General features: G+C 53.6%; 3 protein-coding genes across 3 annotated transcripts; all 3 read left to right on the top strand.

The window, feature by feature from the left end:
• Positions 1 to 6,231: 6,231 nt before the first annotated feature.
• On the top strand, positions 6,232 to 7,074 carry HMPREF1541_00702 (uncharacterized protein; the record flags this gene model as incomplete). Its single annotated transcript, XM_008713007.1, has 2 exons — positions 6,232 to 6,402; positions 6,457 to 7,074. The coding sequence occupies 2 exons, from the start codon at positions 6,232 to 6,234 to the stop codon at positions 7,072 to 7,074; spliced, it is 789 nt and encodes a 262-aa protein (XP_008711229.1).
• Positions 7,075 to 7,777: 703 nt separating this feature from the next.
• HMPREF1541_00701 (uncharacterized protein) lies at positions 7,778 to 8,495 on the top strand (the record flags this gene model as incomplete). The annotated part of the gene is made up of 3 exons (XM_008713006.1): positions 7,778 to 7,824; positions 7,887 to 7,993; positions 8,062 to 8,495. 3 exons carry the CDS (start codon positions 7,778 to 7,780, stop codon positions 8,493 to 8,495), a joined length of 588 nt encoding a protein of 195 aa, XP_008711228.1.
• A 6,823-nt stretch (positions 8,496 to 15,318) lies between these two features.
• Positions 15,319 to 16,249, top strand: HMPREF1541_00700 (uncharacterized protein; the record flags this gene model as incomplete). The annotated part of the gene is made up of 2 exons (XM_008713005.1): positions 15,319 to 15,353; positions 15,406 to 16,249. 2 exons carry the CDS (start codon positions 15,319 to 15,321, stop codon positions 16,247 to 16,249), a joined length of 879 nt encoding a protein of 292 aa, XP_008711227.1.
• Positions 16,250 to 16,446: the final 197 nt, after the last annotated feature.

Genomic DNA, 16,446 nt, shown 5'->3' with positions numbered 1-16,446 from the left:
TCTGCATGGAAAGTCCATGGCTTCCATGCATGAAGCGCCATGCATGCAAGCCACCTGGTAATTGACAGCGCAAAATCTCTCACCTATAGTGCGTATGCAACGGGAATGCAAATGCAAATGCAAATGCAAATGCAAGCCACTATTCCCGCACCCGAAAATTTGACGGTCTAAACGTGGGATACCGATCACTCCCGTGACAGTTCCCCTCCGTTTACCGTACAGTATTTCGAGTGCGTGGCTTTGCCGCCTGTGGCGACAGGGTCCCTTTTGTCAGCGTAGCGCAGTAGGCCTCTAACCCTAACGGCCGAGCCGTGGGAAGCAGCGAACCAATCAGCCATGAAGGAATTGTTCCATTCATCAAGGTCGTTGGAGAACCCCGGTACGGAGCGTTACAGTACCTATGGTGTGTGTTCTGGGTAGGTCACTCACGCCATTGATCCTGTTTCCGTCGAGTCGTAAGGTTTGTTCAGGCCACTAGGCAGATATGCATGACCAAGTAAGGAGCAACACCAAGTTCTGCCAGGGTCAAGATACCACAACACGATGGAGAAAGGGGAAAACGTGTCGAGATTGGGACACGCCGAATGCCACGACGGGCCGCGTAAGAGAGGATGTGTACAAGGCATACGTGGCAACTAGGCCGAGGTGGGCAATCGGATCTCCTACAATATCGGAGGAAGATAGATTGTGGCTATGGGGTTGTCCCAGGCGCGTCTGCCGCACAGTAAGATACCGTAAAGGTACAGCCTTGTGGGTAGGGAGTATACAGGGGCTCTGGAGTGTCAGTCAGGGCGTTGGATAGGAATAGATGGCTGTATCGAGCACTAGCGAGGGCAGCGTGGGGGCCGGTGGTGGAATGCTGGCCACCCGATGAAGGGAGGGCAACATGCTCCAGAGCCGTGATTTACCGATAAGTAGGTAGACAGAGCTCTAGCACATTACCTGATTACAGCATGGTGACGATGCCGCAGAGGTCTGGACTGAGGCGCTGTTGATTTCAAGGAGCAAGTTCGTTATCGCCTCGTCTTCGATACTGGCACGATGGGGCCATGCTCTCAGATACTCAATAACCTTGGGATCACGACCCCGATCATCGCCGGGCGGTACCATGAGTCTGGAACGCAAAAGGACCGCGGGTAGTCCTGACTAGCGCAGGCGCTGGCTGTAGACTAGTGGGTATTACTTTCAGCCCTGTGTAATATGAAAAGGGTTCTGGAAATGAGATTGTCTCCCACTGGTTCACGATATGGTGGGATTCTTCTGGCCAGGCGCAGCTGCGTAGAGCATGTTTCATCCATGTCGGCCACTGGATCGCCAGAGCTAGGGGCCCCGGAATTCTTAGTCCCTGCAACTACCTAGGAAATGGCAATCGATTTCGCTTCCCTGAGCATCGTATCCTGGTGAAATGTTGTATGACCTCTTTCACTCTATCCGGCGGCCCAGATGTACCAGAGAAGTGTGCACGTCAAGGATGATAGCATAGTGTTCTGGTAAACATTGTGCCGCAGGACAATCCGCGAGCCGAATGCTTGATTGGTAGTCCGCATTGCCGCAGCCACTATGGTAACCTGGTCCGGATGGAGGCCCATGGAAGTCTCGTGGGGCCAAACCTCTTCGGACTGGCTCGAGTTCGGGCCTAGACAGGAGTGGCAACGGACACATGAGGAAGCCCAATCTGCTGCTTCTGGGTTTGGGACCATGGAAGAGCGACTTGAGAGCTCATCATGGCTAATGGTGAACGTTGAAGACGGCCAAGCCTTGACCTACGGACTGGGAGTATGGCCGATGATGCTCGATATAGGTCCTCCGTTCGGTTGAGTCAACGGCTTCGCAAGCATGGTGCCGAAGCCGCTGAACACAGAGCAAGAGATTGACTTCGCTCTTATTGTAGATGGAGCAAATCCCGCGGCGTTTGTCGTTTTGAGGTGTTCTAGATTGGACGCATGCTGACACATTCCACGTTCACACCCGAAATCAGGGAGTCCAATCAGACTGGAGCTCACATCTCCGAGCATCAACCCCCCGGTCGATCACAGTCAAAAGTAGTACTCAGTAAGAGCTGTGTGTATGGTGCAGCGTGAAACTTAAGCAGGCCCTGCAGTCGGGCATTCACGAGCTTAGAGGCAACTCTCCGGCCAGCATGTTGAGCTCGAAGTAGAAGACTCAGTGCAGACATCCATGCTGTTCATTTGGTGTGGTTGGAGGAGTTGTTTTGAGGGAAAGGCCGCCAATTATCAATACCCTGTATCCACTGAGCGGGATCATGTCCAGTCCAGTCGGTGCTGTTGAACGAGTGGCTGTATATCAGTCTTCTTGGGGGTGGGCAAGGATACTCGCTGGATCAGTGGAGCCTAGAGACGTCGCAATCCGCACGTGTGCTTCAGGAGAAGCCCGTTGACCCCTGAATCATGGCAGCATGACAGACCCTTGACCCTCGCGACTCCGCGGGGTTTGGCGTGCCTGTAGAGGACAGGGAGGCAATACCCAATTGTGCACTTCAACAGTGATGGATCTGTCACGGAGTGTCGATCTCCGCCTATCATGCTTTGTAGTTTGTGGGAAACACCACCAACATACGGAGTACTTCGGAAATGTTTGATAAGAGCATGCAATCACATATGGACCCATGGGCCTTCATCGATTTAGATTGCTCGCCCCCGGAGTTCACCCGCGGATAATACTGGCTGGCAGATGATTGACCCGGTCTGTTGCAACTGCCACGTGGATGACGGAGAGGCTGATGGGGCAGCGATGGGACTACCCCCTAGTTTGGAATGGAGCGGACGGATTGGATGAGCCCAATGATGTCCTAACCACGACCTGAGGATCTCAAGGCAGGAGCAGTGGGTGCTGAAGCTTGCCGAGGACTCGGCCAAACGAGGGGTGGTGGAGTCTTAGTCCACTCAGAGGTCTGGCTGACCGATTCTAGGGGGCCTCAGGCCTCACCTCGTGTACCGACCACTTGGTCGATTCCGCATGGTTCGATGGAGACCTCGTAAATCGGAATCGGAATTGTCTTTTTGCAACCGTTGATACCTCAACAGGTCCCCCTACGCCAACGCATCTGGTACATTCGGGTACTCTTGATAAGTGAAACCCCTAGATGCAGGAAGCGCCGAAGATTCGAAAAGTCGCCGCGCGTCCCAGACATCCAGCGCCTCTCAATGGGGGCCGATGATCGTCGTGATTTATGGAATGAATTCTGCTTTTCGACCACTGAACAATCCAGGTGGGGTCCCAGGCATAGCAGGTTCTGGCATTGAGTCGATTGCTTCTCTGAGGTTAACAGAACGGCGTCCAGGGTCCTACAAGAGGCTGTTCATAGGTATTGCTTCATAGGCGGTACAACTCAGCGGTATCGGTGGATCTGATGATAGGCCCCTGCTTGTTACAATTGAAGAGCTGCGTTTATCGAGGATGCCTACTGTCGCTCGAGTCGGGGCGTCTTTGAAACGTAACACGGCAGCCCCAGAAGGCACTGGAAGCGGTTGTCCATTCCCGTTCATTCATGCATCATCTTTGAATGAAGCTTGGGCTGGCAATTGATGGCCATCTGGTAGATGAAGGATGAACCGTTAATGAGGACAGGTAGCTGCCGACATTGGAGATCACCAGTGCGTCAGGTACCGCACCAATCAAGGCTCGGGAGGCTGCTGCCCAAAAGATTGGCCTGGTATCAGGCGTTCTGTATTTTACGACAACCCTAATTTACGAGCTGGGAAGGTGTAGTGGAGACCAACCCTGATATATGGCCACGGCTCTGGGTCCCGGCATTCCCCCATACCTCTTTCAGTATAATTCTCGAACTGGTGATTCGCAGCAGGTCCTTTTGTTTCATCCATCGCGCCCACCGTATGTCGAGGTATCTTCCCTGCGCAAAACCATAGCGAGATTCTCGAGCAGAGCTGTGTGCTAGCCTCGAACTTGGATCCTAGAAGTGTGCCATTCAACATGGCATACTTTATTTGGTGTTGCCTTTGTCATCGAAGTTGTGGCTTGTGGCCGCCGATTACACCTGCTCCACGGCGCAGATCGCTCATACGCGGCCAGGGATACCCCAAGCCACCATGTTGAGCCCACCTATCACCAACAGAAGTTCGCATATTGGAGTGGTAGCAGAAGCTCGGATTAGCTGCGCACGTCGGGCAGCCACCATTGTGATTGGATGATATCCGTAACGGCCGTACGGGGCCTCCCAGAGAGGTAACGGGCGATCGTGGTTGACAGGGGTTTTTAATACTAGGCAAATATTTCAAGCATGCTCAACTGTGCCCTGGGACTCTTGTGGGAGCTGAGTTGAGGCTGAGATAGCCCTACCCGTTCCCTGGATGGAAAGGGGAAATTATGCCAGTGGTCTTGCAGCAATCATCGTGTTTCAATGGTTGTCTGTTGGCGACGTGGAAGCGAAACTCTCTGTTGGACACTGGCTCGTGTTCACTCAACGGTGTCGCGGACCCATTCGCATGGATTGATGATCTTGCTGCGCGTTGCACCACTGAACAGGAGCCGCATGGCTCAATCCAGTGTCTAGACTCGCTCGCTCGTGTCATTCTGGACCAGTGCCAGGGTTATGGCCGGCGATTCACCAGTCTTGGATGTGCCGTTGCATTGATTTACCACTGAACCCACGACCACGGCTTCGGTAGATTGCACGGGGTCATGCAAGAGCGTTGTGCGAGCGAAAGTGCCTCTGTTGTCCCAGACTCGGCCCTTTCCAGCCCTATCGCGCTTGGGGCGGGTCGCGGTCTCCGCAATAGAGACCGTAGCGCTGGCCAATTTGGGTGACAAAGCCAGCGCCCATAATTAGATCTGTGACTTCCTGAGCCCCAGGAAGACCACGAGGGCTAATTCGTCCCCAGCAGACGCATGCTCCTGATGAGGCGTAATGTGATCTCTCGAAACTGTCGCTTTGTTTCGTTGCGCAACAACACATGTAGAGCTGGTGCCCACAGAACGTGACCCACTGGTCCAGAAGGCCTGATGCAGGGAGCTTCTGAGGCGAGCGATTCTGTTTCGATGGATTGGGAATTGCTGCTTGAGTTCTTCAGAACTCATCAATACGGAAGGTGTTAGGGTCAGCCTTCAGATCCATCTCGGAACTTGGCCTGAACAAGCTGCAACAGTAGCATCCTAAGCTTGACGTTTGAGTCGGTATAGACTGGGGTGGAAGCCTATTGGCCAGGCAGCTTCTTTTGATGCTCGCAAGAGGGGCAGAGCCAGAGCGTGATTGCAATGCGTTCCACTCCTCCAAGGGCTGCGTCAGGAAGCTAGAACACCGCTTGATGCGTGGTAAGGGCGCAGCGTGTAATCCAAAAACCTTCTGGCCAGCGTCTATCGTGTATCTGCGTAGTCATCCATAGCTCCATCATACCAAAGGTCCCCTGGAGTTAATTGTTGGGGGCGGAGATTACAGGTACGCTCGATTATGGAATACACAAAATACCAATGACTGGCGACGGCGATAGGCTCGCTCATTAGCATCCATTTTGAGTGTAAACGAGCGATTACTGAGCTTGTGCAGCAACCCAATTTGGGAATTCGGCGTGGCCAGGAAAGCAAGAGGGAGACAAAGAGGCGGTGCCAGCGGGTGCAAGGCGGGCTACGGCAAATACGGCATAGGTCCCACCGCAACTGCGCATACCGCTCGTTCAACACCAGGAGCTTCCCGGGTATTGTCACGACCAGGTGGTGAAATGCTGCAAAACAGCGACGGGCTGGCCCCAACAGGCTAAGCGTCAAACGTGCGTCCGCCAAACCGCCCCCGGAGCACTGTATTTTGGGCTCCCGTACCACAGCGGGCCCCTGTCCTAAATCCACGAGAAGCGGTAAAGAAGTTCAAGCCCCCCTGCACATCTCCTGTGGGTCGCCGCTACATCCCGGGCAGCCCTAACACAACGCACCATCTGTGACTTGCAAGGCGCCTCTGATCCCCTCGCATCGTACGCAAGCTCCATTCCCAAACTCGTGCATCCCCCCCCCGGTTGAACTTTTGGCGTGTTGCTGGAACTCAATTCGCTCTATGCTCGTTTCGTGATAGTGGTAAGGTATTTGAGTTGCTCCGTCTGCCACCTGAAATATGTATATATCGCTGCCAGAGTCGGGCGTCCCATGGGCTTCATTTAACAACATAACAGCACGCCCTTCCCACCATTTGGACCCTTCACCTTTGATCTCTCTCACTGCTCACCTTCGAATACTTCACTAGACCTCCCTCACACACCTGCTACTATCATGCAACGTAGTGCTAGCTACACATACTCTCAACCAATGGCGGGTCACTCGAGATATGCTTCTACCCATGCCACCAGCTCGGCCTTCAGTGCCTCTGCCAACCCCAACGAGGACTGGACCAAGATCTCAGATCTGGCCGAGCGACGAAGGATACAGAACCGGATTGCTCAGGTGAGTTTCTTTCCGACATTCCGTCTAGTGCCTTGAGACTGATCTCATGGCCAGCGTAATTACCGCAAGAAGCTCAAGCGGAGATTGGAAGACCTCGAGCGCAGAGCCGGTTCTTCATCAGCATCTCCAGAGCAACAACACTCAGAATTGGCGTCAACTTCTTCGTCTTCCAAGGATTCGAGTTCTAGACAGTCACACCCAATGACTCGAGACTCGTCCAAGCACAGCATTTCTCACGACGTTCAGCACACGTCTCCTGAACTCCTGCCTCTCGATGAACAATCATCTCTGTTCGACTCATCAAGGCACCTCCCCATCTCGCCGCCGGCGTACTCGACATATCCGCCAACCACGTCCTATCTCCAGCACGAGTACCAACACTCGCCCTCCTACCACACCTCTCAGCAGAACTACTTTTATGAGTACCAGTATCCCACAGATTACAGCCAAAGTCTGCCCCCAACGCTGCCGACCATGCTGCCTGCCAACTATGCTACAAAGCAGGAGCCGGCTTTCGGAGAAGACGATATCATGAATCCTTTCTCCATGAACTACGCGTCTTTGGCCGGTCTGGATGTCTCATCGACTCAAGCCTACACAAGCCCCAGTGCCCATTCTCAAGTAGGCCTCACCACTCCCTTTCCCCGTTCTCGCAGTCCTCCACACTTCTGAGCGGTCGGGGTCGACCTCAAACCGAGTCCTCCTCAGAATGGTGGTTGGCACGACCTGACAGCACCAATGCTGACTTCAATCCAATAGACACCACCCTTGATAGAGCCGTTCTCTCTGGATCAGTCGCCGTATCAGTCGCCCAACTATTTTGACATGCCGCTCACGCCTGTATCGCGGTCGACTAGTCCAAACATTCACCTCTTCGACATTGCTTGTAATTAGTATGCCATCGTCTTGGCCACTCGGCTTGCGGTTCATCACAGGGCTGAGATAAAAGGATCATCGAACTCACGTTCGCGGGAAGGGAGTCATGGGTTGCACTTGATGAGCGTGATATGAATTCTTGAAGGCATTGGGAAGGGACGAGCTAGAACTGGGACTGGTCCGAGACAGGCGCAGTGTACCTTTTGCATAAAGACGGCTATTTTGATGATGAGATTTTAATGACCACAGATACCTGCAGATACCTGGACGTATCTGCCAAATGGCAAATGAGACGATGAGTCAGTCTCCTTTCAAGCAGCTTCACACCCCATGACGTAAGCGAGTTCGAAAGACTCTCAACTTTTCTGTCGAGCTCGCAGCTTCGTGAGTAATCTACAACTCACATCACCTTCCCTTGAGCTCATTATTGAGCGCCGACCGATACCGGCCATTCGCATGCGGGATCAACATCGGCACGATTTACAATTAGTATCCGAATATGCGAGAACATAGCCCCGACTCCCGCACACTTTTCGGTGGTGATGGGTATGTTTGGGCGATCCTTCACTTCAATGTATGATCGTCCTTTGACCATTGATTTGAAATAGGCGCTGGAATGGTGAAGACTGGACAGCAAGCGATGATCGGGTGCGCGGTGGCGCCTCCCAGGTGGGTTCAGTCCTTGCCATTGCGACTTACGGGGAACCTCACAAACGTACTCCGCGCTTCGGCTCTAGCGGCTAACGTGCGAGACTGGAAAGTCCTATCTAATTTGCGAACAAGACCGTGCTACCTTTCATGGCAACCTAGACACGCAAACGCTGGGTGGCGCAGGCTTTGCATCCCACCGGACCGTTGAACCGCTGCACCTCGATCTTTCCGACTACGACGGGCTTGAACTTGTGCTGGATCCCACGGTGTCTGACAACAGAAAGTACACGTTCATTTTCAAAGACGAAATCCTGCCCCGCAATCCGCTAAATGGCCGCGAGCAGTCAACCCTCTCCTGGGAGTTCGACTTTGAAGTGCCTAAGGCCTCCACCTGCGGAAGTCAGGAGCACGCCGTAACGTTATTTGTTCCTTGGCAGCGCTTTACTGCCACGTACAGGGGGAAACCGAAAAAGGATGCCAAGGGCCCTGACCTGTCGAAGATCGAGAGGCTCAGCATCATGATGCGAAGGTTGTCCACGTGTCCACTTGGTGAGCACCACGACTGACCTTGAATGAACAGTTTCTTCGGCGCCCAAGAAGGGCATTTCAGGTTAACGCTATTGGCGATCAATGCTATCAAAAGAGTTCCGCCCCCAACTATGGATACAAGAGTTGAGGATGCCTCATCAGAGGCGCTCGTATCTATGGAGAAGACAAGCTTGGAGCAGTCGGCAGTTAAGAAGCCAGCTTTGTGGCATTGGCTGATGGGCAGATGTGGAAGACTTTGAATGCCCAATGGGCACTGAAGGCGTTTGCGATTAGGAGCTCGTGTCATACATCCCCCACAGCCGTGTGTGTAAGTGGCCTATGTGTGGATCCCACGAGTACGGCCCGCATCTGAGAGCTGTCCACGTGCTGACTGTTCCGGTTCAACGACTCAATACCTTCCCTACCAGTTCTGAATCTCTGAAGAAGAACGAAAATGCTCTCCATGGCTACGAACCTGCCCGTTCCCGTGCTGCGAGAGAATGCCAAGACATAAGGGTCAAGGACTGTCACAGCGCGTTACTAGCAGCAATTTGGGCCCTCCCCGTATCTCGGACAAGAACACGTCAAGGCCGAGAAGCAAGATGGTCAATATTTTCTCGGTTCAAAAAGGGACCAGACATGATGGCTTCGCCACCCAGGGTTCGTCACTGCACCGTTCTTAGTGGCTTCGCTCTGCAATACGGAGCCGGCGGAACGATAAAGGACCCCTCCATGGGACTCATGACCTCTAACAAAGGCGTCTGAATGTCGTTGCCTGATCTCGCAACCCCTCAAATGGGGCAGCTTAATTCCGAGCCTCCCGCAGTTTGCGGAGCAGAAATTACGCCGTGGCGTGCTGTTGGCTTGGATAAATGCCGCAGGCGGAGGCGGAAGCGGAAACCACTGAAGTCCGAGACGACGACTTGTTCGGCATTTCTAACGTGCTTGAGCGACAGCAACAGGATACTGATTTGTGAACAGTGTTGAACGAATTGGTCCGTACTGAGCTCTCTTGATTACATACCCGTCGGCACAAGGAAGGAGTTGGGCTGCAGTTCGAGGCTGGATTATGTCAGCCACCACACAAAGGAGAGCGGGAAGCGAGCCGCTGTAATTACAATAGCGTATTACGGCCACGATACGCTAACGGGGCTATGCGGGTACGCGCAGAAGCGGTGGACATCATGCGGCATGACCGCCGACAGTACTAAGCACCCCTGCCAGCCCTACGGCACTTGGCCGCCGGTTATGACTCGATTGGGTAGCAGCGAGATGTGCGAACTGGCGTATTGGCCCCTCAGGGGTACCGTCGTAGTGGACGGCCCAGCTAGGGCTGAAGCCATTGAGCCCCAGCCCATCAGATCTATCGATATTTAACCGCCGTTTCACGCTTTGCCACGGCTTGGAGTTGAGCTTCAAACTAGGCTTTCGGGGCTGCGAGCTTGTATTGACCAAACTCCGTTTCCGGTGGCAGAGAAGAACGTGCGTACATCGACAGTTGAATAGCTCCAACAATGCTACTGAAGCGAACAAGGTAACAGCAGCAATGCAGACGGTCCAGAGAATAGCCGGAGAACGATCAGCCCTTCTCAGCCTCCATACCGAAGTACTCTGTTCTCTGACTTGGACCACTTTCCTATCTCGGTAGTCTTGCCAAGCAGTGCACCAAATTACGACGAGTTCGATATTTCAAATTGCTCATCAACCCGACATTAATAGCACGAAGCGGTGTTGCAAGCGAGGGCAGACACACAAGAAAATTGGACCTCACCACCTCGTTCTCCTTGATGCTGATTCAGAGCGGCCGTCGATGAGCAAATTTGGGCAGGTGGGGACGTTTAGGGAGGGCTGGCGCGACTGCCTGAAAAGCCAACATCGGGCACGCCTGAAAGTTGCTCATTCTGTTCAACGAGCCAGCTTCTGCTATCATTGATCGTCGTCTCTGCCGCTTGGCGCCCGCGGGTTCCCTGGTACTAGTACTTCATTTGTCTCCGTCCACAGCCCAAGCATCGTTTGTTAGGGAGGTCGCATTCTCCAATGTTGACCCGCGACTGGACGACATCTCCGAAACTCGCAAACTTTTCTTCATAGAGTACTTGTTGTTGCGAGAGGCGCCAGGCTTTCACCCCCGCTTTACACAATAATCGTGCGTTGTTCGTGCAATTCCCCGAGCGATTTAAGGCGTCTCAGGCGCGACACTATCGCGCTCAGCAAACCTGGCAGAGGAGAGCCTCCGGAAACAAGCCTCCGTCATAGGCCGCGGCGGCCGGTGTTGCGCAGTACAGACAACGTTTGTGTTCCGAGTGCTCGATGACGCGCTCCATGTTGTTTCGAGGAGCCTACTAAGCAACCGCCATATGAGCGGCTCAAGTTGATCAACTAGCTTGTTAGCAATTAAGCTCCCCACTCAAGCGTCTGACGGTCAGCACCGTGAATGAACCTCCAGCACTTGCTTTGTCATTAGCCATTTCGCGGTTGATATCTGTAGTGATTGAAGGCCAACTAACGCACAGGTTTTCCTCCTGCATTTATCGTTGTCCGACCTGAAAAAGTTGTAGCCCACCTCGAGGCCGGCAGCACAAACGGTAGCCAAGGCTCCAGTCGGCCCCGAATTTGGGTCACCCACTAGAACGCCATTTTCGGCCGTCTCTGCCTAGTTTCATCACCGGGGCACACAGAGACCGATTTCGAAGCTAATCGTGGCCATACGCGTCACTGGACGGTGCGAAGTTCGCAGCTTCGCATTTTGACGGTGCCGAGAAAGCATCAGGGTTCGACCCCGTCAGTTAACCAGCTCGCCTCACTTTCTGTTGCACAGCATCGTCCAAGCCGGCTCGGCGACATTGAACGTGGTCGCGCCCTGCATTGGGCATTGTTATTCATCACCTGCATAATAACTATCGTCGCTCCGAGACGCCGATTACAGGTTACACAACTCCCTGAACACAAAGCCACACTGATAAATCCCACCTTCCGTGAATACACAACGAAATTGTCGGCCGCAAGGGTTGCTTCACACAGAATACATGGTCGCAAAACCAATAATTTATGGTGTTTCAGGTTTGGTTACCCTTGCGAAAAGCGACTGAAATACTGACCCATACTTTATTGCGTTTCCCGCTTCCTCGCCGCTTTAATACTCTTGCTATACGAGGTACCGCATGTTACCACACTAGATCGGGACATATTCAGGCCGCCCATTCCCGGTTTTGCGGGTTTAAGGCTGGCTGCTACAACACCGAAGGACGATAGGCCCCAAGACTGCTGGGCACCACTGCGTGGCTGCTTCTGAAGGCAGCTGATATGCGAGGCTGCCGTTTCGGAAAATATGGTCAACGGTCTGTAGGGCGCCATCTCCATCGTATGGCTTGCATTGAAAATTCAGCTTGCCTCGCAAGCCCATACGCAGCTCGTGCGTTGTGGCTGCTTTCGACTAGATCCGCGCCCACCACGATTCGGCACGCTCCCAAAAGGCCACATGAAGCGATGCGATGCCGAGAGCAATAGGGCATGGCGCAGTCGCTTGGCATCCAATCATGCCGGACCCTCAGGCTAACGTCGCATCGTATTCCCATGGGAGTGCTAGCTGCGACGATGCCAGCGCACCCTAGCATTTGAAGGAACTAACATCGCAACAGCCCTACTCTCTTGAGAAACACACTGTCAAATCACAAAGACTCTCCATTCTGTCGGCACTGCAACCCTGCCCGTCTCAGATGTCATACTGATTCTTGCAGACCAGGACATCAACAGGACGAGCCCTGGACGATTCTTCTAGAATTCGAGTAATACGAAATGAATACGTCTCGTTGTGGGGCAAGAGCCTGAGAGCCTGCAAGCCTCCCGCAACGCGCGCACGATTTCGAGACAGGGATTCGTGCAGCCACTTCTTTAAGCGCTGCCGTTGCATGAGTTCGTGCGGGAATGCAAACTTCCAGTCTGTGTCCGGACATGATCATTTCCTTCGAGAGGGGCTTTGTGCACGATCGAATAAGTCATGCATTCCCCAGGCTCATGCCCATACCAGTGAGCGTCCACTGCGTGGCGCCGTGGCAGTCGATGCTCAGCGCGGAGCATGTCGTCTACCGTGGTTGTTGCCTAGTTAGGGCATCCTCTTCGCTCGGTCGGACTGGCCGAAAGCTTCCTCCTGTTAGGTGCTACCGCCCCGCCAGCTGAAATTGAGTTCTGAGAGGTCAGTGCGCTGAACAGCGTGGTTTTCATGTCCCACGCATACAATGTTATTGTTGTTACCGTCATTACCTGACAATGTCTCTACTTCTACCTAACTACCGATGGCTGGATTCCAGACGCCCTTACTAACGTATCTACATGTATCCTCCAACTTGTGCCTTCTTCCAAGAATTCAGCCATTAGCACGGAAGGGGCATCGGGCAGGTCATGTGACTGACAAGCATGGGTATACAAGCATCGCATGATAGCTTCCTCGAGTCGATTTGTCCCACCTAATGATCGAGTCATTTGGACCGATTCTTATCCTTTCTCATCGTGCTATCGCGGTAGCCATGCGGCTATGCAAAGCATGAAGCTAGTGGGAATTTCCCATGGCTGGGCGCAATGTGCACGACTGAAAACGACGATATAGAGCGCCCACGCCAATCGGACCTATATTGGGCTCAGTGGGCCAGTCACTGTCTCGACAGTGGCTGGGAGGAGGCTTTGTGGTTCGAAACACCACGCGCTAGCAGCGAATCGAGGCTCAACGGCGCCGCGTTCAACGCGGCACGCGCGATGCTGTTCAATTGCCAAGAAATTGTGTATCGGTCTGGAAACGGCAGGTGCTGTGGATCTGCACCCGCTACGCCTGTACCTAGGCTACGGTCGGAGCGAAGCGAATTCTTGATACAACGGTGGTTCGAGACGGGGCAGATGAGCCGCTGGTGGTCTGTATACAGGTGATGGAATTTATTGTGGTATATTCCTGTGGAAATCAGCAGCCATAGGTGGGTGTGACTTTGCCGCCGCTGCGAACATCTGTATAGCGGGAGTGTAAGTTACGCTTCTATACCTCGTAGTCGTGATCTTCTCATCTGCTCAATCCAATATCCATTCCATATTCAATCATCATCCTCCAAAACAATGCCTAGCTTCGCCGCCCTCGTCCCGCCTGTAGTACGGTCAATCCCCTCCCATGGCAATACCCCTTCGTCACAAGGCAAACCGACATCGCCGGCACAGACCAAGTCAGACTCAAGATTCACCCCTACCTCCACCTTCGGAATACCAGTGACTTCCTCCTACTCTGGATTCTCAGGACCACCTCTTGCATGGCACTAGTAAACAGGACAGTTCGAGCACCAGCAACACAAAAACGGAAAGACCTCTTCGTGCTCTTGCTGATAATGTTGGGGTATGGCTTGATGCATGATGTAATGACTTGTGGGTGAGCGAGTCAACGATCTGCGTGAGGCCCTAATTCGAACTTGAAAGAGTTGCACTTCGAGCGGAGAAGGATTTCAGCGACCATGTCTCAGGACGCAGCACGTGCAGGTGGCAAAGGAGGAATATACGCCAGACTAGATCAAGAATGATCTAAAAGGCGAAAGACGAGGGAAAGTCGAAGCCTGAAGTGTTATCAGGTTTGAATGATGAAAAGACGACAGTAACGACCCTACCGATGAAGGTGACGCTATCTGTCGATTGTGTCCTGGTCGCAAAAGGCCGATGCAGCGGCACCGTGGTGCGACGATGTGGGATACAAGGAGGGCTGGTCAAGGGAAACACCACCTACCAAGAGTCTAAGGACAGTTAGCTCGTGACGAGGTGGAGGGAAGGAGAGTCCGAACCTGGTGCTGCACCTATTTCCAGGACACTTGACATCGTTCCAGGGAGGGGACCAGTTTCAACAACGGGTGCCTGTTTCCTGCTTCCGTTGACATGCGTTTCTCTCTGTCCTAGATGCTGCCATAAACCCCTCCAACTCCCGTCGTCATATCCCGCGCGGGTCATACTCTTCTCCTCACACCACCAGCATTCATGTCTCAGTACCTCGCTTTAGCCCGCGCGAGGATGTTCATCTCCTTATTGACCTCGAAACCCCACACGGGTTCGTCCGCCCCGATTTCGATCTCGACGGCCACGTCTCATTCTGATTGGCTCGACAGCGCTGGAACTTTTGTACAATCCCCGTCCGCAGTCTCCAGGAACCTTTGTGCATGGCCCCTAGATGCGTCCCGACCAATCGCGATACATAGCAGGGCAACCTGCCGATTGGATCGTCCCTCGAGAACGCCAAACGCGCTTCGGCGACCGCAACGTACCCTCGACCTTCTACCCGGCCGGAATTCGACCGTCGTCAGATATATCAATCGGTACCGTTCGATCGGCGCTCCAATTTTTTGGCACGATGTCTTTCGAGGTACGCTTTGTTTGATCTGCGCCATGTCTTGTTCGTTGAGTGCGAGAAAGAGCCGGTGATACTTGAGTGTAATTATGGATTCTAGGCAGACAGCAGTCTCTCATTCCTGGGGATGGCAGCCTGGCGAGAGCCAGCAGTTATTACTAAAGCCACATTGGTCGATAGGTGAAGGTGCTGCCCAAGGTGAATTGTATTCGCTGTTTGGTGAGCCAGTCGTGAGTTGTGGCATGCCATACGTGCCTGATACCGAGCATCAGGCTGAACCCCCAAGTGCTGAGTGCTCCATGGTCAGTGCACCGAGCATCTCCCGGGCCCCATCTTTCGTTACACCAAAAGACATCGTACGTCGGCAACGAAAGCTATCCTGTACATCAACTATCTCAGTGACCTCACCAAGAAGCCATGTCCCTCCTGCCGAATGGGCCGCCCGACGCTATGAGATTACAGATTTGTATCGCTACAGAGGCTGGACACTGTCCAGGGTCATGGAAGAGATGACTCACAGAGGCTTCTACGCTTCGTATGCTTTCCAGCCTCCCCATGCACATAACTACCGACTGACCTCAACGAAGCAAGAAACAGTACAAGAACAAGATCACAGCTTGGGGGCTGGACAAAAACAACAAGCGTTCCGAAGTCGAAGCCATGCTGCGTGAGAAGCGCCGTCGCGAATCCCTTGGTCAATCCTGTATCTTCGTCTCACGTGGCTGGCTCGTCGATACCACTTCCCTCGAGCGCTTCTCCAGACGAGCCCGGATTTCGTCTCGGATCACCAATACGAGGCACGAGAATCAAGCAGAAGTCGAACTCCCGCCAGACGTCCGCTGCATACCGCTGCCCTCCTCGCCCAACGCCATCACCGCCCCCACCGACCTCGAAACCCTCCGCAAACTCTTCCATTATACCTCGGTCCTCTTCCACTCTTTCTTCGATCGCGACTTCACCTCTATGGTGCGTCGCGACTATAGCATGCTGGATGCCGCCCACAACATCATGCTCGATGCCCTGCGTGCCCTCAGCGTGCAGCAGTACACCCGTGCAGGACCCCTTCTCGACTCTGCGTTCAGCCTCTTCGATGACATCGTGACCTCCAACCACCCCAACGGCCTGTCCGTGGTGCTCAAAACCGTCGCGGCCTGCTACCGCCACGGCTTTGCAGACATTGGCACACGCGTGGCCGACTATGCGCGAGAAATGGCGGGTGTGAGGCTTGATGAGCGGGATCCGCGCTGGGTACTATATCAGATGTTGCCGACGTTGAAGATGAGCGAGGCTCGAGGAAATAAGGGGATGGTGGTGCCCAGAGACGAGGTGGTCGGTGTCTATGAAGTCTTTTGCCGGGATTTATGGCGGCGGAAAAGACCTGGTGGCGGTGTGCTGGTGCTGCTGTGGTACCCCTCTTTGTTCTGCTGGTGATTAAGCACCAGTTCCAGAAAACAGATCCTAGAAGACGGGGAGGCCGTGAAATAATGAACGGACCGAAGATACGAATACACCGCAGATGACCTGTACAAAGCACGCAGGGTGGGACTCCCTAGACTTGTACTCCCGGTTCTGCGAACCATCATAAATGATAGCTGTCCTACTTGTACAGCAAGCGACGCCGTCCATCA

This window comes from Cyphellophora europaea, assembly GCF_000365145.1.
Source record: "Cyphellophora europaea CBS 101466 unplaced genomic scaffold supercont1.1, whole genome shotgun sequence".
NCBI classification, from domain to species: Eukaryota; Fungi; Ascomycota; class Eurotiomycetes; order Chaetothyriales; family Cyphellophoraceae; genus Cyphellophora; species Cyphellophora europaea.
The sequence above is the reverse complement of the archived record's forward strand: the minus strand, read 5'-3'. Positions and strand labels throughout refer to the sequence as shown.